Genomic DNA, 23,044 nt, shown 5'->3' on the forward strand with positions numbered 1-23,044 from the left:
TTCATTCAAAATGAATCGGTTTTTATTAAGATTTCTCTGTATCACTTTAAGATAGATATATTTATATATAATATATATGTATGTACAATATATATTTCTATGCTGTATGTGTATTGAAATTCTTTTATTTCTTTTTTGTTTTTATTTTTTTGTTTGTAAACTTTATAATCTACAAATATAAAAATTCCAAGTATTTTAAGGTTGAATCGCTTTCACTGCGTGTGTGTGGGTTGGTGTGGTTGTTTACATACATATGTGTATGCGTTTTGTGTGCTTAAAAGTGGTGAGAATCGTTTTCAGGAATTCATACATGTTTTATATATTGCCAGCGCAATCGGATTTGGGAGTGTGCCAGCTGCTGCCGCAGCTTGAATTTTGCTCATCGAAACACCAACGAAATCTTTGTAAATTAAACATGCAATATTTGGTGTTAAACACGGTGAATTCATTTAGTAAATATACACTAATTTAAGGAAACATTTTTTATATTCTTAATTTTGAAAATACTTTCTTCACATCATTTCGCTTTGCGTTCGCTTTGCTGATATTCACATTAACATAATAATACCAAATAATAAGTAGTACTAGCAGTAATAATAGTAATAATAATAATAATAATAATAGTAATAAAAAATCAATAAACAAGTAAATAATCATTGATGCCAAGACGCTTTGATTTCTTGATGATTGAGTGCATTCCAGTTAAAATTTGTATGTGCGGCGTCATTTGTTTTTGTTTTGCTTTTGTATTTATTTATATTGGTTGCTTCCACTTTTTGTTTTTGTTTGTGCCTACGCTATGTTATGCACCAATCGAAAGGTAATCGCATCGTTTATTTCCAGCGTTCACGCTCAATTAAAGCCTTTTGACAATACTGACCAATTTGCCAGTTGTTGTTGCTACGCACCGGGTGGCAACAAAAGCTACAGCATGTAAAACGTTACTGTCACAGCATGCACTGTATATTAATCTATGGCCGGTCGTGCGGATGGGTCATCGCGATCCATGGGTGGCGGTGACGTGAGTACGTCCACGCTTTGCGCTGGGCCTTGCGTCAAATAGCCAGCGGTGGGATTTATGCCTGCAAAAATGTAAAAATAAAATAAAAAAACACTTTTAGAGTAAATGGTATAAAACAACAACAAATAAGCATGTATGTACCGGTGAGATAGCCTCTGATGTTGGTATCTGTTATGAAGAGATCGTGTCGTTGATCTTTGTACTCGGCCCATATGGGATGTTTCAGCAAGATTTGTGTGACGCGTTCACCGTAATTAAGATTGTGGGTCATGCCCTTGAGTGCAGCGACAATTTGCGCTTTCACCGCCGACGCATTGTCCACATACTCTAGGCGACTGTCCAGTAGACCCAATAAGTATGGCACCAAATTTACTTCGAGCGATTGACTAATGAGTGAATCCTGCAATAAAAATATGAAAAAATAAGAGATATTGAAAAAATTTATAAAAAAGAAATCGAAAAATTAAAGAAAATATTATATAAAAAAATTAAATATGATATACATACATATAGCAACAAAAAAATATCACAAGAAAAGCAATAATATCAAAAAATAAAATAAATATCAAAAATAATACAAATTGAACAATAAAAAAAAAATACCAAAAAAAAACATAGAAAATTAAAAAAGAAAAAATAAAATAAATAAAAATATATACGTATGTATGTATGTACATGTAACTACATACATACATATATGTATGTATATGTACATATAAAAAATAAGAAAGAAATGTCAAAAAATAAATATACAAATAAAAAATATTGTTACAAAAAGTAGTATTAAGTTGTATTTGTATTACTATATGCATCCCTGATTATGAACAATAGCTGTAGGTATATGGAATAGCATTTGTCTTGTTGTAGACATCTGGCGCCACACTGTCTGCTCGTCTAGTTAAACAATTGCTGAGTCTGGCGCCGCGACTGTCTGCTTGCGTCTGGCGCCGTATAGCCGTATGTTCTGGTAATTTCCAGACGCGATATTCTAGAAGGACACGTCGGCATCAGCGAGAAGTGCGTGGCTATAGCCGTATGTTCTGGTAATTTCCAGACGCGATATTCTAGAACGACACGTCGGCATCAGCGAGAAGTGCGTGGCTATATAAGCCGTGGCAGCGCCAACGTAATCAATCAGTGCTAAGAGTAAACTGCTATAGTGTAGACGAGTTGTGAAATAAAGAGTTGTTGAATTAAATTAAACAGTGTTGATTTTATTTGTCAATCCAGAGATACGAACCTAACAAAGAAAACTAGCAAGAGTAAATTCGTAACAATTGGTGTCAGAAGTGGGATTGTCAAATAATCCAAATTCAAGATGGTTAAATTCGGAGAATTGAGAATTCAGCAATTAAAAAAGGAACTGGAGGAGCGTAATTTGCCGATAAGTGGGCAAAAGGCGGATCTGCAGGCACGATTACGTGAAGCAATGGAAGCGGATGGAATTAATGTGGACGAGTTCGAATTTGTTGGGCCAGAAACTTCTACAAAGGTAGAAGAAAAAGTAGAAGAACAACGAACATCATCAAGTGTGGACATGAACTTGCTGTTAGTGGCTATTAAGCAAATAGAAAATCGTCTGGCACAGCAAATAGCTGAAAATACAGAAAATGCAGTGCAAACAGAAAATCGTCTGGCACAGCAAATAGCTGAAAATACAGAAAATGCAGTGCAAACAGAAAATCGTCTGGCACAGCAAATGACGCAAATAGCTGAAAATACATCACAGCTAGAGTCTCGCCTTACACAACAAATGACTGAAAATAATACGCAGTTAGAAAATCGTTTGGTACAACAGATTACGGAAAATACTACACAACTACAAAAACAAGTGCAAGAGAAATTTTCAAAATTTGAAGACGAATTAAGCACTTTAAAAAATGACGAAGAAAATTTGAAATCAGAAGTTCTTCATTTGAGTAATCGGATGCGAGAACTGCAACTGCATGGCCCTGCACCATCAACAAATAATCCAAGATTGAAGGCACCCACATTCGATGGAAGTATTCCATTTCAAATTTTCAAACTTCAGTTTGAAAAGACAGCATTGGCCAATAACTGGAATGCAGCGGACAAAGTGGCGTCCTTGTTTGTATCATTGAAAGGACCTGCGGCAGAAATCCTTCAGACTATTCCAGACTGTGAACGGGACAACTATGAGGCATTGATGAGTGCGATAGAAAGACGATATGGTAGTGAGCACCGGAAACAAATATACCAGATCGAACTGCAAAATAGGGGTCAGAAAATGAACGAGTCATTGCAAGAGTTCGCAACTGAAATAGAACGACTGGCTCATTTGGCAAATGCAGATGCACCTGTGGATTACATTGAGAGGGTAAAAATTCAATGTTTCATAAATGGAATTCGTGATGTGGACACCAAACGCGCCACATATGCATTGCCAAAAAGAACGTTTGCTGAAACGGTTTCGCACGCCCTCACACAGGAAACAGCTTCCCTACTAAGTAAACCAGCACACAAGGTACAAAGGGTTGAAATGGAACAACCGGCGCTGATGGAAGAAATATTGAAGACTCTGAAGACAATTGCTGCACCGCGAGTAAATACAACAGGCAGATGTTTCAACTGTGGAAAAGCGGGTCACTTTGCCCGAAATTGCAATATAAAAGTAAACCCATCAAAACGGAAACAACCAACGGATAACAAGGACGAAGCATCCACATCTCACAAGTCGTTAAACTAAAACGGAACAGTTCAAAGGGGCGTGAGCTGGTTCCCACAACTATTTGCCCCGCCATCTCGATATCACAAATAGGTCGCCATGACAACAATCTTACTATCAACGGCATCGTAAATGGACGACTGTCAACGCTTACTTTGGATACTGGTGCCACACATTCAATTATCCGACCGGATGTGGTAAGAGGGACGGTTGAACCATTAGTCGGTTGCAAGCTTCGAACGGCCACCGGGGAGGAAGCAGCTGTCGCGGGAAAAGTGTTTTGCGAAGTGATGATTGGTACCCTGGAAGTTAATCACACCTTCATCGTAGCAGAAATCACGGATGAAATTATAATGGGAGTAGATTTCATGATTGATCACGGGGTTACTTTGGATTTAAACAAGCAAATGCTGTTTTGCCAGAACATGGAGATGCCTATAAACACCGGATATGTGACCAACGTTGAAAGTAAGAGGGTGATTGTTGATGATAATCAGAGTATTCCACCAAAATCTGAGGCGATTGTATGGGCTAAAGTGAATGGAGGAGGTGGGACTGAAGAATTGTGGATTGTGGAACCAACAAAAATAGATACACCCATATTGGTAGGAAGAACGCTTGTGAAAACTAGAGAAGACGCCACCATTCCGGTGAGAGTAGTGAATGAATTCAACACGCCTATAAGTCTGAAGAAAGGAGCAGTAATTGGACAGTGCCAGAATATAAGTGCAATAGCACGATGCGAACGGTCACAACAGAAGCCTACGATTGAGCCTCAGCAGATAAGTCCTACACTCCTAAATAATTTGCTGAACGAACTGCATGGAAATGAAAAATTAAAAGCAGAAAAACTATTAGAAAAATACGCATCCATATTTGCAAACGAAGGAAACACAGGAAGAACCGGCATTGTCAAACATCGCATAAATACTGGAGACGCTAAACCAATCCGACAAGCTCCGCGTAGGGTTCCACTAGCAAAACGAGAGGATGCTAACAAAATTATTGAAGACATGCACAAAAACGGTGTTATCGAACCTTCAATAAGTCCATGGAGCTCACCTATCGTCTTAGTTAAAAAGAAAGATGGTAGCACCCGTTTCTGCGTAGATTATAGGAAGTTGAATGATGTCACAAAGAAAGACAGTTATCCTCTACCAAGAATCGACGATACATTAGACACCTTGTCTGGAGCGAAATGGTTTTCTACATTAGATCTACAAAGTGGATATTGGCAAGTCGAGATTGATGAATGTGACCGTGAAAAGACCGCTTTCAGTATGGGCGACGGGTTATGGGAATTCTCTGTGATGCCATTTGGGTTATGTAATGCGCCTGCAACGTTCGAGCGACTGATGGAACATGTGTTAAAAGGACTCAACTGGAAGACATGTTTAGTGTATCTTGATGACATTATCATCATGGGAAAAAGTTTTGATGATCATCTGAAAAATCTAGAGGAAGTCTTTCAGCGAATAGCAGCAGCCGGATTACGCTTGAATCCCAAAAAGTGTTCATTATGGAAGAAGCAGGTCACATATCTCGGACATAAAGTGTCAACTGAGGGGATTCACACCGAGGAAGGAAAAATAAAAGCAGTCAAAGATTGGCCTCGACCCACCAACATACATGAACTCCGCAGCTTCCTTGGCTTATGCACGTATTATCGCCGTTTCGTACCTGGATTTGCGAACGTGGCTAGAAGTTTACATGATTTAACAAAGAAGAATCGCCCGTTTGTATGGCAGTTGGAACAAGAAAAAGCGTTTGAGCAGCTTAAAGAACTACTTTGCACAGCGCCGATGTTGGCTTATCCAATACCTGGAAAGAAATTCATCCTGGATACAGATGCGAGCGCTTATGGAATTGGAGGTGTCCTGTCTCAGCTCATCGACGGACAAGAAAGAGTAATTGGGTATTACAGCAGAGTGCTCGGGAAACCAGAGAAAAACTACTGTGTGACGCGAAAAGAACTACTAGCTGTGGTGGAATGTGTAAAACATTTCCACAAGTATTTGTATGGACAACGATTCTTGCTGAGGACTGATCATGCAGCATTAAAATGGTTATTACAGTTTAAGAATCCGGAAGGCCAAATTGCACGATGGATCGAAAGATTACAGAATTACGACTTCGAAACGGAACATCGAAAGGGGATTCACCACAAAAATGCGGATGCATTATCACGTCGCCCTTGTCTACTGGAATGTAAACATTGCTCCAAATCAGAGGGAAAAGAAGGTATAATCGACGTGCGATTACTGAATATAGAACCTGAAGATGATTGGACTCCTCATCGCATCAGAATCAATCAGCTGGAGGACCCTGATCTTGCAAAGCTGGTAATGGCCAAAGAAAATGGGGTACGACCACCAAAGGAACAAATAAGTAACGAGAGTCCAACGGCAAAAGCATATTGGGCCCAATGGAACAGCATAAACCTCGTTAATGGATACCTTCATCGTACCTGGGAAAGTGAAGATGGCAAACAGTCTCGTCTTCTGATCATAGTACCGAAGTCCATGATCCCAAAAGTATTGAAAGAATATCACAATGGACCTAGTGGAGGGCACCTTGGAATTACAAAAACTATAGAGAAGATTAAACAACGGTTCTACTGGATCGGTTGTCGAGATTCCATAGCAGAATGGATAAGTAATTGCGTAGAGTGCATGGCAGCTAAAGGTCCTAAAGCCAAAAGTCGCGGTAGGCTACAACAGTACAACGTGGGATCACCATTTGAACGAGTCGCAATGGATGTTGCAGGTCCGTTCCCAACCAGTACGGCCGGAAACAAATATCTACTGGTTGTCATGGATTATTTCAGTAAATGGCCAGAAGTATATGCCTTACCAAACCAAGAAGCGAAGACAGTAGCCGAAGCGTTTGTAGCAAATTGGATAACAAGGTTCGGAGTGCCCGTCGAATTACACTCAGATCAAGGCAGGAATTTCGAATCTTCCATTTTCCAAGAAGTCTGTACATTATTGGGCATCCACAAGACACGGACAACAGCGTTACATCCACAATCAGATGGAATGGTGGAGAGATTCAACCGAACGCTCGAAGAACATCTGCGGAAAATCGTTGATAAAGACCAACGGAATTGGGACAAGTGCATCCAGATGTTCCTGCTGGCGTATCGTTCAGCGAAGCACGAGACAACTGGTTACACGCCAGCAAAGATTATTTTCGGATCTGATCTGCGACTCCCTGCTGATCTTAAGTTTGGTACGAATCCTACAGCTGTAAGAAATGATGGAGATTATTGTTCTGCCTTAAAGGAAGAAATGAATGAATTGCATCTAATGGTAAGACAGCATACGCATCTGATGAGCAATAAGATGAAGGACCGGTTCGATCAAGCGGCAAATTCAAAAGGTTTTGAAGAAGGTGATCTGGTCCTGTTGTACAATCCACTTCGAAAGAAAGGCTTGTCCCCGAAATTGCAGACAGCCTGGGAAGGACCCTATATGGTGATGAAACGACTTAATGACGTGGTATACCGCATACAAAGAAATGGGAAAGCACGATGTAAAATGAAAGTAGTACATTTGGAGAGGCTCGCCCCATTTGGTTCAAGAGGATTTGTGCCTAATCGGGACGATTAGGCTTTAGTGGAGGGCAGTGTTACAAAAAGTAGTATTAAGTTGTATTTGTATTACTATATGCATCCCTGATTATGAACAATAGCTGTAGGTATATGGAATAGCATTTGTCTTGTTGTAGACATCTGGCGCCACACTGTCTGCTCGTCTAGTTAAACAATTGCTGAGTCTGGCGCCGCGACTGTCTGCTTGCGTCTGGCGCCGTATAGCCGTATGTTCTGGTAATTTCCAGACGCGATATTCTAGAAGGACACGTCGGCATCAGCGAGAAGTGCGTGGCTATAGCCGTATGTTCTGGTAATTTCCAGACGCGATATTCTAGAACGACACGTCGGCATCAGCGAGAAGTGCGTGGCTATATAAGCCGTGGCAGCGCCAACGTAATCAATCAGTGCTAAGAGTAAACTGCTATAGTGTAGACGAGTTGTGAAATAAAGAGTTGTTGAATTAAATTAAACAGTGTTGATTTTATTTGTCAATCCAGAGATACGAACCTAACAAAGTAAACTAGCAAGAGTAAATTCGTAACAATATATATAAATATACATAAAATAATAAAAATATGAAAAATATATATAAAAAAATTTCAAAAATAGAAATTAAAAAAAAAAAAATAATTAATAAAAAACAATTATATCATAAAAATAAAATAAATACCAAAGTAATCAAAAAAACATAAAAAAAATTAAATTTTTAATGAAATTAAAATATTGTATATGAAAAAATATACACACATACATACATAAAAAAAGAGAAAGAATTATCAAAAATTATATATAAAAATAACAAAAAATGTATATATGTACATACATACATATGTATGTTAAGAAAATACAGAAAAACGTAAAAAATATATCAAAAAGTAAAAAGTATATCAAAAATATGTAAAAATATACAAAAAAATTAATTACATATACAAAAAATAAATTAACAAAGCATAAAAATATCAAAAAAATAAAACATATCAAAAAATAAAATAAATATCAACCAACAAAATGAATACCAAAAAAATATAAACCTTAAATAAATTTATAACAAAAAACAAAAAAAGGAAACCTCAAAAAAATAAATAAATAAAAAAATATATATGTATATAAAAAAATATCAAAACAAAAATAATTATCAAAAAAGTACATAAAAAATGTATTCAAAAGAAATAAAAAAATATATAAAAATAAAAAACAATATACAAAATATCAAAAAATATATATATGTATATATCAAAAATACAAAAAAAAAATCAAATAACACTAATTAATGGGTTCTTAAACACTCACATGTTGATATTTGAACAGGCGACTGAGCGTCTCACAGGCTTTCTCAATGCAATCCCGATGCTGTTCCATGCATTTCTTGAGCGGATGTATGCATTCAGTTTGCGAAACGGCGCTAACACAGAACTGTAGGGAGTTAGGAGTTATTTGAATGACATAAGTTTCAATTATTAATGTACAGAATATGTAATTTATTAAAAATAAGTCCCAAAATACTCACCTCCGATAGTGAGAGTTGGTGTAATACTGATAGCGTACTCTTCGGTTGCACGGACAGCAAATTGAAAAGCTTCGGTATGTGCCCCAAAACGGGTATATCGTCGGCGAGATTCGGTTGTGAACGCAATAACTCCACTAAAGCAGTCGTTGAAAGCTCCAAAACGTCTTTCTGTTGTTAGAGAAAAATAAATATAGTACATATTTTTATATAAGCCAAGCTTAAAGAATAAAAATAAAAAAAAAATCGATTTATAAAAAAAATATTTATTAAAAAAAAAATAATACAATTAGTTGAAAATATGAACTTAATGACCCAATGCATGCCAATCAAAATGTATCTTTTGAGAATCTGCGGCTGAACCGGAAGCGTTAGAAATTTAATTTCGGAAACGGGAGTGCCAGTTTTTTATAAGATCTGCCAAGTATTTTATGGTTTATGGAACCCGACGTTTCGTCTCCTATATAATAGATTATAAGACCCTTACAAATTGAAAAAGCGATTTAAGTCAATCATAAATTTCTTGAGACGGCTAATGTCAGTTTTGGTTGTTGTTGTAGCAGCAGAAATCTGCCGAATTGAGAGTCCTTCCGCCTGTTGTAGGAATGGTATGTCAGTTTTGGTTATGTCTTCTAGTTCGCCAAAGATATGATGCCTACATGTTTCAGCTTCAGTCTTGCAAAGTCTGGACAATGGGGATTAAAGTGTGTTAATGTTTCCACTTCACTTTCTTTTAAACAAATAACTAACGTCCGACAAGATTTTTAGCCTTACCGCATGCATGCCTGTTGGGCAGTGTGCAGTAAGAACCCCTAGAATTGTGTCAAGTTGAACTTTGCTAAAGACAATTAGCTCAATAGATCTCCTGCGTTTTACTACCTTTCTCAAAATATAAAACTATCGGTCAATCAACAATTAAGCTATTCCTAGAAGCATACTTCTTGGAGTTAAAGGTGTACAATAAGTGGTTTGGTTCATGGAATCATTAATCATGTTGCCTAGGACGGGTCTAACCATTGAGGAACAACAATTTTATACAAATAAAGAGTAGTGAATACCTTTACGATGTATTGCTATTAGCAAAGGGTTTCATAATTTTCTAGATCGCATAAAAGGGTCCAAAAGTGGCCATAAGCTATAAATATATAAAAAGTTTACCTCTGTAGAGCTTTTGCTGATTTGCTCCACAACGAAATCCAGTAAATCTGCCAAAAATTGTTTCGGCTTACGCAGAGTCCACGCCGGATTACTTACGAATAAACGCAAATAAACACCAGCAACAACAATTTCATTCGAAACGATATCTTTGAGCACTTCCGGATCCTTCCACAGGTGTTTGTCGGCGATCTTTTGCGCTCTATAGAAGCTGTTAGGGTAAACATATAATGAGAGAGAGAGCGAGAGAAAGGGAGAATACTTTTAATAAAAAAAACAACATTTAAATAATAACAGTCACTCATGCATACCTCTCACACGTATCCGCCACAGCATCACAAACTATCGCTCTCGTCTTATCATTCCATATCAATTCCGGATGCTCATGTATTGATTCGAATAATTGCACTGAAGTTTGCGGCGATTCAACCATTGCGTCAACGAAGAGCGACGGCAGGAATTTCGAAACGGTAATGCGCACCTTTAATGGCATTAACGGTTTACTGAATGGAGTTCTTACTGAATGAGTATGGTACATACCTTCGGCCCACTTAACCGATCCGCCGTCATTTTGGCTAATATTTCGGCGCACATCTCACGTATCAGCGGATTGCGTGAATTACAGAACATATCAAGCAAGTAAATGACGGCACCCTTATTTTGCGCCTCCTTTATCATTTCCTGTACATTCATGAGCCCAGACAGGGTTTCGAGCACTTTCACTTGGCTGCTGCGCAAATCGGGATCTTTCAGCGCAACCAAAAACTGGCCGAGCAACTCGCAGGCGGCAATTTCCGAAACACATTCCTTATTGCGTGAAACCAAAGCGACCACTTCGAGCGCCACTGTCTTGACGGCAGTATTCTAAGTGACAGAGAGAGAGAGAGAGAGAGGAGAGTGGGAATTACTCGCTTTCAGTGATATAAATTGAAAAGCTTACCTCATTGAATAAATTATGCGCCAAGAAACCGTAGATCATATTGAAACTGCCGATGCATTGTATCTCCACCTCGGCGTTGCATTTGATGACGGCCATTAGCGCCTGCAACACCATTATCACATGTTCCTGCAGTGCACCGTCATTCGCAAAATCATATCTGTATTGCTGTTGCATTTGTTGTTGTTCGAGCAGTGCGCTCGCTTCGATTTTATTGCGTATCTTCGAGCGATTGTAGGCGTTCAGGACTTCATCGAAGGTTTTGCCAGTTTTGGCCGGTTGCAGCTGTGGGTGATTCGGTGCCAGTGTCGGTGTGAGTATGCCATCTTGACCGATGTTATTCGACGTCATCGAGGTGGGAGTGGTAACGATCTTTACACCGCTGCTGTTGTTGGTGGCCAAGTAGTGATATGCTTGCTTGAGATACTCCAGCAGGTCCATAATAAACTGTTTGGGTTTAGCTATGGGGAATGTTGGCATCTCATTGTAGATGCGTATGTAGACGCCACCAATTTGTAGTTCATTTCTGTGCGGTGAAAGAGAAATGTAAAGATTCATTAATTAACTGTAAATATAAGTTGGGCTTTTGCGCTTACTTGCTAACGTCATATTGGAATTCGGACACTAAATTATACACCTCAGCGACGTCCTCGAATGTCTCTTTCGTAGCAGTGGCCCGTTGTGTCTCCAAGAACTCAACCAATTGCGCACGCGTGCCGTTATCCCATATCAGGTAGGGATTACGCGTATTTGAAGTAAGTACTTTTAGAATCTGTAAACGGGAATTACAAAAGAAATTAAATAACTGTATATTATTGCACAGTTATGTCGGCTTACTTCGTTGCTGCGTTCTCTGGGCAACCTATTCGCTATGTACGGCGTGAGCAGGCGATCCAGCACCTGTTTAACGATTGTATTCTTCGCTTCGGACACTACAGTATACTTCGGTAGCTGCGAGTCGTTCGGCTTTTTCGCGTTGCCATTCGTCTCGCCATTTTCTTCCTTCTCGTTGGACGATGCATTCGAAATTACATCCGATTTGTTACTAGCATTGGAATCGCGCTTGGCAACCAAATTCCTCACCTCCGTATCGGCAGCACCGCCAGTAGTTATGGCCAATTGTTTGTTAGTGTTCTGCAGTGGATTCTGTGCGTTTTTCGTGTACGCCGATGCTGAGGGCGAAGCAATTGCTGTATTCGCCTTAACCGCTTTGGGGCCGGTGGTTGGTGAGGCATCACCGCTGCCATTGTCGGTGCCATTCGCCGCCTTATGCAAATCCAAACCGTAGCCGGCAAGCGCGATGCAGGCGAGCACAGCCATTTTCGCCAAATTGTTGGCCCCCTGTTGCTGATTGGTTTTGTCGCTGGCCTGCACGCCGCTCTCGTCCAGCGTGTAATCGTAATCGAACCAGAAGAGCAACAGCGACCAGAGCACGCCGTTGCGCACAAGATTGCATTGCAGTTCGTAGTTGTTGGCCGCCATGCTGGTCACCAGACTAACCGAGAGCGTGTGCTAAGCGGGGAGAAATGCATTTTAATGCTTCACGTATAATTTGACAGCAGTTTCGGCACTTACCTTAAAGTATACGACGCGGCAGACATCGGAAAGCAATTGCGGCAATGTTATAATCTTTTGTTTACATTTCTCAAAGTTGCAGGCGACTTCAAAGCAACGTGTCACATTCGAAATGACTTGATAGTGCAGCGCATCGGGTTTAGAATCGGCACCCAAAATGGACACACAACGTGTGTATGCCTCTAACAGCGCCTCGATGCCCTCTTCGCGACGCAGCTCTTCCGCATTCAAGGCCGAGCAATGCACCGTGTGATAACAAAGCTCGGAGGCGGCCGACAATAGTTGTACTTCCTTCGAGAATAAATCATCGTCGCGTGTCTCCAAGCGTATGGTCTTGATTAACTGCGGATAGCCGGCGTATTTGTAGGGACGCAACACTGCAGGGAAGTAAAAGAAAATATTATATAACAAAGGCTTGTCCTTAATCTGCTGCAGCTCACCATCTGGATAACGCTCGAAGAGTATGCTTTGTGTGCGCAGCACAAGTACTATGTTTTTAGGATCTGGCCCACCTGAAGACCACACTGAACGCGAGCACAAGAACTCATACGCCTGATTGACTTTCTCGAACACTTCACGTCCATTTGGATTCTTGTCCGGATGATACATTTGCGCCAAACGGTAGTAACTCTTACGTATCATCGATTCATCGGGCTTGGGTGTTTTGGTCAAGTCGATGCCGAGATCTTGGTACGCCTGCTGTACAGTCATTTGTGGTGGTTTCTTTTCGACTTCCTTGCGCCAAGCATCCAATGTGTGTTTCAACAGTTGAACTGGATCCGCAATAGGCCAGTTGGGGAATTTTTGTGTGTCACATAAATGGCGCAAATAATAGATGTGACAGAAGAGTTCATTTTCGAGCTGTGGATAACTGATGGCCGGTATGGCGAGGTAGGGATAGCTGAAATAAAGTAAAAAGGAAATATATTACTCGTCTTTGAATAAAAAAAATATATATTTTAACCGGTAAGGATCGATGTAATTTAAAACTAATAAAAAAAGCTCTACAACAACATAAGCAAAACTTTCAACTCCAAAGCACTCTTCAAAATTAATTAGGGAATGTATGTATATACCATATTTATCGTAACGCCAATATATTTGTTACACAAAAAATGGATATGGTTTTTTAAGCATACGAGCCTTTCCCACGACAATAACCGGAACGGAGCCGGATTTTTTCCGGTCAAGAACTTTCAACTCGGTAGAATTCTGCCGCTATGACAACAATAACAACATTAACCACCATACGAGGGCCGACCGCCGGGTTAGCGCACCTCCACCCGATAGCTGAGAAAATAGGGAGTATGAGAAAGCTGTGGGGGTTACTGTGAGACCATTTAACGGCAGTGCTTGACACTATTTCACGAATGTTCACTGGTGCACACCAGAGGCCAAGGAATAGTTGCTACAGTGTACTATACTCAGCCGCGTTTTTGAACCTTCAAGTCGAATTAACGGCACTTAAGAAGGAAAAGGATCATTTATCTTTACCTTGACTTTAATCGGCCAGTTTATATAGTTGGTACAATAGTCTATGCCTATTTCAGTGGAGATATCTTGTAAAATAAAAAAGTTTTCCGCACAAGAACTTGATTTTTTATCAGTTTGATCAATTTGTAAGTCAGCAGCTCTTTGGAGAGAAAAGAACATGTGCAAAATTTCAGATCGATATCTCAAAACCTGAGCGACTAATTTTAGCCAAATTGCCCGTAGACATTGTCGGAATGTGTAAGGCTGCGAAAGCGTCTTTCAGACCCAGAAAATATAAGTTCTTAATAGAACACGTATCCGAACACTTGAATACCTTCACAGTCTTTGACTTCATATCGAATCACTGAGATCATGGAGTCGCTAAACAGAACTCAGGCGTGTCATTTTCTGCCCATATACCAATTAGGGAACTATAGCTGGGAAGAAGCCGTCGGAGGAGAGGGGCAGTGAGCTTCTTTACGAATGGGTCAAAGCTTGGGACTTCCTGACTATTGTAGTGTTTTCCAAATGGAAGTAACAGTAGATCTGCTGCTCGGTAGGTTATAAAGTTGATGAGCTAGCAAGGAAATGCACCCTAGAATCGCTATCAGTAGAATGGGAGCGCGTCGGTGCTCCCGTTTTCTCTTGTGTTTTACTACTAGATAGCGCTGGGTCAGTTTGGATCTAAGCGTTTTGCTAATTTATAAGTTCGAACACAGGAGATCTTCGATCAGCCATCTAACCTAACCTAACTGGGGCAAATGAGCAGGACTACTCCACTCCAGATATCGTACTTTTTGAACTGGTTTAAGAAGTTGGAGTATTACTATATTGAGAAATAAATCTTGGTTTTTTTTAATTTTTCGTTTTTCTTTTATTAACTGTATTATTATCGGGACGCCCTAGTTTGTTGAGAATGTATATAGGTATATAGTAGTTGCTGTCAGTCATTAGTGGGAGTAACGTTAAAAAATAATTATAACTTACCGCGCCATTGTATGCCCCTTCAAGCGTGGCGTAAAATCAGCGATGTGTGCGGAGATCTTTTCAATCAACAAACGACGCATTTCTGAACTCCAAATGGCCTCTGGCGTATCGAATTCACCTAAAAATATTTCCGCAAACTTCTCAGCGCTGTAGTTTTCCAAAAAGCACACCATGGCCTCTGGCAACAGTTGACCCAAAATGCTGCGATGCATTATGCCGGATTGTGATGTCTAAGAAATAGAAAGAAATTACTTATGAAACTAAAGTGTACTTCATGCTGCGTTAGTTTACCTCATCACTGCGGAAACCCTGCTTCATGTGTGTCATCTTTAGGAACTTTGTGATCGGCAGTATATTGCTACCCGTGTACATGAGCATAAAGTAAAATACACCGGTCAAATAGACCTTCGGCATTTCGGGATTGTCTTCCATAATGTGACACAACAGTGTGGCAACGCGTTCCAACAAGCCGGGATCGTGTGTGAGACACACCTGCACTATGTGCGGCAGACAAACGAATTCGGATAGTTTGCGTGACAATTTCGGTCCCGGTATAAGTACGGCCGTGCCGTTTTGTGTGCGACTTGGAAAGAAGCTAGTGCATTTAATGAGTATATCGAGCAGTTTGGAGGACAATTCGGTCTCATTGTAAATCGGCGTACCCTTGGCGATAAGGCACCATTTTAATTGCGGTATTTGTTGTAGTGAACGCCAACCATCCATGCCGATGGCCCAGCAACGTGTTTTCGGTGTTATCACACCCTTTTGCCAGAGTTCCTTCAATTCGGAGTATGTTATGGGACCTTGGCGTTCCGGTTTTTGGCCCTCCTTTTCAATATTATAATACCAATCTTTCTCCTCATATGCCTCCATATTAGGACCAGCCTCTATGACATTGGTTTTCGTATTCGGCTGTGCACGCCCCTTATGTAGATGTGCCAGCGTTATGAGGTCAACAAGGCACTGCACGTGATCGACAAGTGGACGGCAATTGGATTTCTCCAGCACCAGGCAGGATATCAGATTGATGAGTGCATCACGTAGTGATGGTGAGAGGCACTAGGCAAAAAAAAAATATAATAAAAGATTATTTATTAACAATATATATAGAAAATTTTTTATTAAAAAAAAATAAAGAAAATTATTTATAAACAACTAAAAATAAAAAATAAAACAATTTATTTAAAAAAAAATAAATAAAAAAAAAAAATAAATTAAAAAAATAAATAAATAAAAAAATAAAAATAAATAAAAAATGATTTATTAAAAAGGATATTAAAAAATATTTATTAAAAAAAAAATATAAAATATATATGTAATTATGTTTTTGAAATACATACACGATCAGTTAACTGCAAGATGTAGGACATATCGCTAAAACGACCGATTTCCTTGTGGTAACGCCGATAAACCTTCGCTAGCGCTTGTAGTGACACCACCGTTAATTGATCATCGTTGACACGCTGGCGACAGAGCACACGACGGTAGAGCGCATTAAACAACTCGATTCTGAAATAGAAATTGCAGTTAGAAAAAGATCATGGAAGTACAGTTATTACAGTTTCGAAAATGCTTACGGATCTTTTACGAGATTTTGCGGCCAATCATCTTTCTCCAATATCAGGCGTATATAATAGTCACCAATTTGGATTTCATCTGCCAAACACTGCAAAAAAAAGTTATATTTTCAGGTTAGGTTTGATTTGGTCACTTTTTAGAAATTCTACCTTCGCTAAGGTGTACGTTTTGTTTTTAAAAAATTGAGAATTTTGAAATGATAACAATTGTTAAAGTATAACACGTTTTTCTGCCCCAAAATGTATGCTATGTAATTTTTTATTCAAAAAAGTTTGTCTACACTTTGGAAAAGATCCCAAATGAAAGGGCTATTTACAACAAGTACTGCTGAAATAATCGGAATGGACACAGATTTTATCCGACCATGGACTGTCGACTCGAGAGCAGTCCCCAAAATTACTTGAGGCATGTTTTCGGCCGCTACGACAACAACAATTATAAAAGCTAATGCCCGATCCAGGCCTACCAGCTTAGCTTGTACTCCAAAACCATTTAAACAACTTTTTAGTGAAACAGCATTAACATTTTGTTAATTTGAAAATCCAAACCATACCCCATTTTTTATGCGGTTCGCTCCAATATTTACAAATTGAAATTTACAGTATCTCGATTATGTCCACTGAGAGTACAAATTTAATATACCTGATAAGTAACCTCGAACTCTTGATAATTCCACGCCACGATCATATTGCCAGCCAAGTCTCGGTCATTCATAAATTGCCGCAACTCATTTTCAAGGCAAATACGCAACTCCTCACGGGTCTGTAAGAAAATTCAGTGCATTAATGTGCGATTTGCTTATAGCTTTAGCAATAGTCAAGGTACTAAACTAACCTTATGGTTCCATATTAAGTTCGGCAAACTGTGATCTTTGGCGAAGTTGTAGAAGAAAAAGGGTAAATTTAAAATAGCGTCCTCTTTTTTCTTGCGCTGACGTCGATTCCGTAATACCACTGGGCGATTTTTCATAGCTTGAGCAGCGGAATCCTGTTGTTCTATGAGGTTCATACCCCAGTGCTTGATATCCTGGGGGGGAGAAAAAAATTTGACATAATAAAAACAAATTAAGTCAAAAGGGCGGGATACACTTAAAATACCGAAGTTCAAAATGCCGAAAAATCAAAAAACCGGCATGCGAAAAATATTTTATCTTGTCTGCCCTTATTTCTATCGAAGCACAGAAAGAGAAATCTGCTGACTTAGGGTTATGATCCTGAGCGTGTGCGAACAACGCCACCTGTTCTTAATTTGTCGGTATTTTGACTGTCGGAATTCTAAATTTCGAGATTTTGATTATACACCCCATGAGGGCATGATATACATATATGCTCCAAACGCTTCGTCTAACTATGAGGTGAGGCACTTTAAGGAGTTTTTGAATAATAAAAAGGACAAATATCTGTCCGAGTAAAAACCATCGATTTTGGATCAACCCTAAGTATATATTCTAATAGTAAAGTACACTGATTATTCCCCTGATATTTGATTTATAGATTTATTCGAATGGTTGGAAAATTAGGAACTGTATCACTATATTTAATTTAATTTCTCATAAAGTCATGTAATTTCCACAAGCGACAAGTATGCTTTAACACTTAGTAGACTGTTTTCTCCGTAACGGTTATTCCATATATACATATACTGTTTTGCTGATAACCTTTCAGCAAAGATCAAAATAAGGTTACTAACATATTATTGTAACCAAGTAACCAAATCCAAAAAAATTCAATTATAATTACTGATAAAATTTAAGTGTGACCTAATATGACGGTTACTTCCCAGATCCCAAGACCTTTTTCCTGTGCCTGCAGACTGTTAGGCAGTCATTTAGTAGATGTTCTGGAGTTTCAAGCTCCCTGTCACAGAAAGCTAGGCCAATGTTATATAAATGCTTTTTCAGCTTGCAGTGGATCAAAACAGTTATTATAAGTTATTATATTAAGGGCCGCTTTCTCAATGTCTGGTTAGCAGCCAGTTCTGATAACTAAACCAAGACTACTTCTATCGGTAAAGAACCTTTTTTTAAACAGAATTTAACGGACAGATGACTGTTAACCAGGTAATGAGAAAACGGCCTTAACCATACTAAATTACATACGTGTAAATGTTTCTCTATAATATTCCTCCTATTTCTATTGGAATGTTGTATTGCCAGTTTCAGATTATCGCGAAAATTCAATTTGTCATCCTCCACATCAGTCTTTGGTACGCTCTCCTCGCTCTCCAGAAACATTAGCAAACCAGCAGGCTAAACGCCAAACATAATTATAGTATATAGTTAATTTAATTACTTTCAATAGCAAAAAAACAAAACACCTACAAATATGCGTCTCAACAATTCCAGTGCTTCCTCGTTATCCGTAATCCACAAACCAATTAAATGGCGCGATAACTGACGATGAGTCGCTAAAGTTGGATCATTGGTTGGTGTATATAGGGCAACAAGTAGATGGCGACATAATGCTGCTTCATCCAAAGCTAGCGACTGCATCTGTTGGGCCACATGCAGTTCACCCTCTTCGATAATGGCGCGCAAAACAAGACCAGCACCCTTCACAATGGCCAACGAGGGATGCTGAAAGAGTTTATATAAATAACGACCACGTTCGGCAACTAATTCCAGCATAATATCGAATTGTTTGCCATCTGTCGTTTCGCTGTAAGGCACACAGAGGGCGAATGTGAGGAAATCCAACATGGCGGATAGCACCAGCGCGCCACTGCCGTGACTCTGTAAATGTTTTTGCAGGTTAAGTTATAATTTAAACATATGTATTTTAATGTGTGTGCGTTCACTTACCACATGTGTTGTCCACATGTTCAGCAATGTTTCCAGAAATGACTTTGACGATAATATGGATGATTTATTTAATTGCTCTTGCTTCAGGTCATGATCGGCATTCACTGAATGCATGAGTGAATTTATCATATCGATGGCGGAGTATGTAACTGCCAAGTCTTTACGACGCAGAGCAGCAACAATTTTCGTGCCGATAATTTCACGAAAACTACAAAATAATAAAAGTAATTCTAAATTAATGCATTGCATATAATAAAATGTGAGATAAAGCTCACCCGGGTAAGTTTGTAAATGCGCCATAGCCCACTTTGCTAGCTAGCAAGCGTGTGAGTGCGTGAAAAATTGCTTCAATTTCGAGATTGTTCAGTTGTGCAGTTGGATTGTCGAGCTCTTTTTGTGCCAAAGCTTGCAGTGCACTCAAGATGAGTTTCTCTTTGTTCTCCGCAAAGAGGCTCTATTAAAATAAATATATTAATCATTTTAAAATATATTAAAAAATAAATTAAAAAAAATAAATTTTAAAAATAAATAAAAAAAAAATCAAAAATAAAAAGAATGTAAAAAAATAATAAGAAAATTTAAAAACAAAAAAATGTAAAATGTAAGAGATAAAAATTCGTAAAAAAGTTTAAAAAACATGTATCCAAAAATTAAAAAAAAATTAATTACATGTACATACATACATATTTAAAAATAATAGGGGAAAAATATTAAAAAGCATATAAAAAAAATTAAAGCACATAAAACAGTATATAAACATTAAAAATAAATATAAAGAAAAATATAAATTAAAATTATATCAAAAAAAAAGTTTAATAATTAAAAAAAAATTATATATAAAATAAATAAAAGAAAATATTAAAAAATAAACAAAACACATTAAAATATACGAAAAAAATATTTTAAAATTAAAAATAAAAACAAAGAAAAAATATTAAAAAATATATCAAAAAAATAATAATTATAAAAAATATATGTATATGAATAAATTAAAAAATAAATAAAATGCATAAATATATTTTAAAATTAAAAATAAAAAATTTTTTAAAATATATCAAAAAATATTAAAAAAATTAAAATAAATAAAAAACGTAAAAATATAATTTAAAAAACAAAAAACTATATTTTTATTCACAAAGCATATTCAACATTCACTTACATCTTGTGTAACACTGTAGTTAAGACCACTGTGTGGTATGTTGGCGTTAAAGCGTTCGAGTACTTCGAAGCGTTTCGTTGGATTTTGTACGTTGTTTATGATCAAGCGCAGTAAATTCGCCTCAGTTTCCTCATCGACGGAACAACTAAATGGTACATACCGTTTACCGCGCGGTGTATTGCTTATGCGTACGTGTACATCCTTGTTGCCACTCGAACGCACTGCATCCAAAAGTGTGGCCAGCAGTGAATCGCGGTCATTGGTCAAATACTGACGCAATATGCCATTTTTATATTCAATACAAAAGCGTTGCAAATTGTCTTTATCGCGTACCAATGCAAACACATCGGCTAGCAAACGTAACGTGCAGACGCTATATGTCTGGGGATCGCGTTCCAACAGTGTTGCTTCCGTTAAGCAAAGTATGCGCTTCACTGGATCCGGATGACGTGGTGTAATCTTTTGCACGGTGAATTCGGTCATAGATGTTTGATACTGATCACCGCTGTTTGGCAAATATTTAAAATAAATAATTATATATAAATAAATAAGTCCAGATTTGCAAATGTTTATGTATACCTATATTCACCGAAACGTTGACGTTCGAATTGCTCGAGGGTTATTTGGCTTTTGAGTATTTTCGTTTCAATACCGAGAAACTGCACTGAACGCTGAGCTATATTCTGCACAATTTCATGATGATTCAATGCACGAAAGAGATGTAAACGACTGAAGCCACCATGGGCCATAACAATGCCTCCATCGTAGTCGGAAATGCCTACTTATATCGTAGAGACAAGTTTTTCAAATTAAATTGGGTAAGAAAAATTTGTTTTAGAATAAATTTAATATTAATTAAAAGCAAGAACAACTTTAAATGGTTAGTAAAAGTTCCAGTGAAAAATTAAAATCCAAATCATTTGTTCGTGGGTATGTGCATTCGTCACTAAATTGTTAGTTTTAAATTATATTCCGTTATGTTCAAAATGTCTTCAATTTAAATTCGATGCAATTTGGTTAATTTGGCTGTTTGAAGGCAAACTCAATAGTCATGTTTATGTGATAATTAAGGAACTATTAGTACCTATTATGCCCTCTATGTCTTTGTACATATAACTTGTGAGCACTTCATTTGTTGTTGGATCCAATTGATCTAATGAGCACGGTGTGACTTCAAGCATTGTGGGTAAACTGACACCAGACCAATGATATTTATAAGCAGGGAAACGCTGCAATGCATAGTGTAAACAAAGTTTTAAATAAAAAAATAACAAACAAATAAACAACGCACCTACACATACATACATACATATAATATAAATAATTACTTATAGGCGTGTTAGCTAAGCACTATGGAAACAAATGTATTGATATCGGACTCACTTGTGAATTTTTAGGCTTATCAGCAAACTCTTTGTAATACTTCAAAATCGAACAGAGTATGTCATTACGATATTCTGATGAAAGTTTTATAGAATCGACGCGTTTCTCTTTTTTAATAGTCAGTACAAATTCATTTGGTATCTGCAAAGCATATAATAATACAAGTAAATAATAAATCACACATCAAGCAAAATGACTCACATTTGTTGCTTTACTCGGTGCCGCCGAAACGATGTCTGAATATGTCCAACGATTTGTTAGATCTAATTTATCTGGATTGTATGTGGAAATTCCAGCAGTACCAATAGCTAAAATACGTTTATATTTGCCCTTCCATGAATGTTTTGTCACCAGAAAACATTCAATGTCCACATTATCCTTTGGCGGCACCATGGCGGAAGTATTTAAAGTTAAACTCTACACTGTACAATGCTTTTAGAGGCAAGACTGGCAACCGTGTTGTTTGTGTACACTGCCTCACAATGTTCAATTGATAATTAAATGATGACCTTCTGAAAAATAGAACAAACGTAGAAAGTGATTACCGCAACATTCAACCGCAGTAAGCTTAGTAATGATTTTTTTGTTTTTATCAAAGTTGACTAATAGTCGAAAATATTGCAGTTGATTTTTCTTTTACGAATTTTGGGCGCTCTTGTTTTTTTATTTTTTTTGTTTACAGTTTGATTGGCACTTATCAGTAACTGCGAAGACCACTGGACTCGAGGGTACACGAATATCGCGATACTTCAAAAAGGGGAGTAAATGCCAATGAAGCGATTGCGTTGTTGACAACGTCGATGAGCCAACAAGACAGCGCCATCGACTGCGACAACTGCAATGAAAGCAGAGCAACAGCGCCCCGAACTGGGGCTAATGACTTTCATTTATCCGTGTTTTACTCACTTTTCTTTTTTGTTAAAACATTTTCTACGCTTGTGCGATGAGCACAAATATTAATTTGATCTATTTTTTATTATTTTTACGGGATAATGTTTAAAATTAATGCACATCTGATTGGATTTTTTTGCAAATTAAACTCTCCAGTCACAACAGAATTTTTCCAATTGACATTTATGATGACAATAGTGCGAATATGTTGCGAAAGATAAGCGATAAAATACACACAGCTGTTGGCTGCTTTACAACACTGTTTTAATTCGATTTGATGCAGAATTTAAATATAATTTA

General features: G+C 37.9%; 1 protein-coding gene across 3 annotated transcripts; it reads right to left on the minus strand.

Annotated features, from left to right (window-relative positions):
* LOC105233216 (dnaJ homolog subfamily C member 13) lies at positions 1 to 22,942 on the minus strand. Of its 3 annotated transcripts, none has more exons than XM_049453095.1 (28): positions 22,760 to 22,942; positions 22,055 to 22,365; positions 21,854 to 21,994; positions 21,555 to 21,699; positions 21,050 to 21,248; positions 20,471 to 20,975; positions 19,587 to 19,765; positions 19,312 to 19,519; positions 18,832 to 19,242; positions 18,610 to 18,759; positions 17,346 to 17,537; positions 17,154 to 17,273; positions 16,511 to 16,599; positions 16,274 to 16,442; positions 15,225 to 15,992; positions 14,934 to 15,163; positions 12,914 to 13,374; positions 12,474 to 12,850; positions 11,736 to 12,410; positions 11,495 to 11,670; positions 10,902 to 11,424; positions 10,502 to 10,825; positions 10,273 to 10,442; positions 9,965 to 10,172; positions 8,810 to 8,977; positions 8,593 to 8,715; positions 1,163 to 1,421; positions 1 to 1,082 (listed from the first exon to the last, which is right to left on the minus strand). In XM_049453095.1, the coding sequence occupies exons 2-28, from the start codon at positions 22,244 to 22,246 to the stop codon at positions 967 to 969; spliced, it is 7,278 nt and encodes a 2,425-aa protein (XP_049309052.1). In that variant the 5' UTR covers positions 22,247 to 22,365; positions 22,760 to 22,942; the 3' UTR covers positions 1 to 966. The 3 variants fall into 3 exon arrangements, with proteins under 3 accessions (XP_049309052.1, XP_049309050.1, XP_049309051.1); XM_049453093.1 differs by having other exon boundaries at positions 21,050 to 21,251; XM_049453094.1 differs by lacking the exon at positions 22,760 to 22,942 and adding an exon at positions 22,534 to 22,690 and having other exon boundaries at positions 21,050 to 21,251.
* Positions 22,943 to 23,044: the final 102 nt, after the last annotated feature.

The sequence above is a fragment of the Bactrocera dorsalis genome, chromosome 3 (assembly GCF_023373825.1).
Source record: "Bactrocera dorsalis isolate Fly_Bdor chromosome 3, ASM2337382v1, whole genome shotgun sequence".
Classification (NCBI taxonomy): Eukaryota; Metazoa; Arthropoda; class Insecta; order Diptera; family Tephritidae; genus Bactrocera; species Bactrocera dorsalis.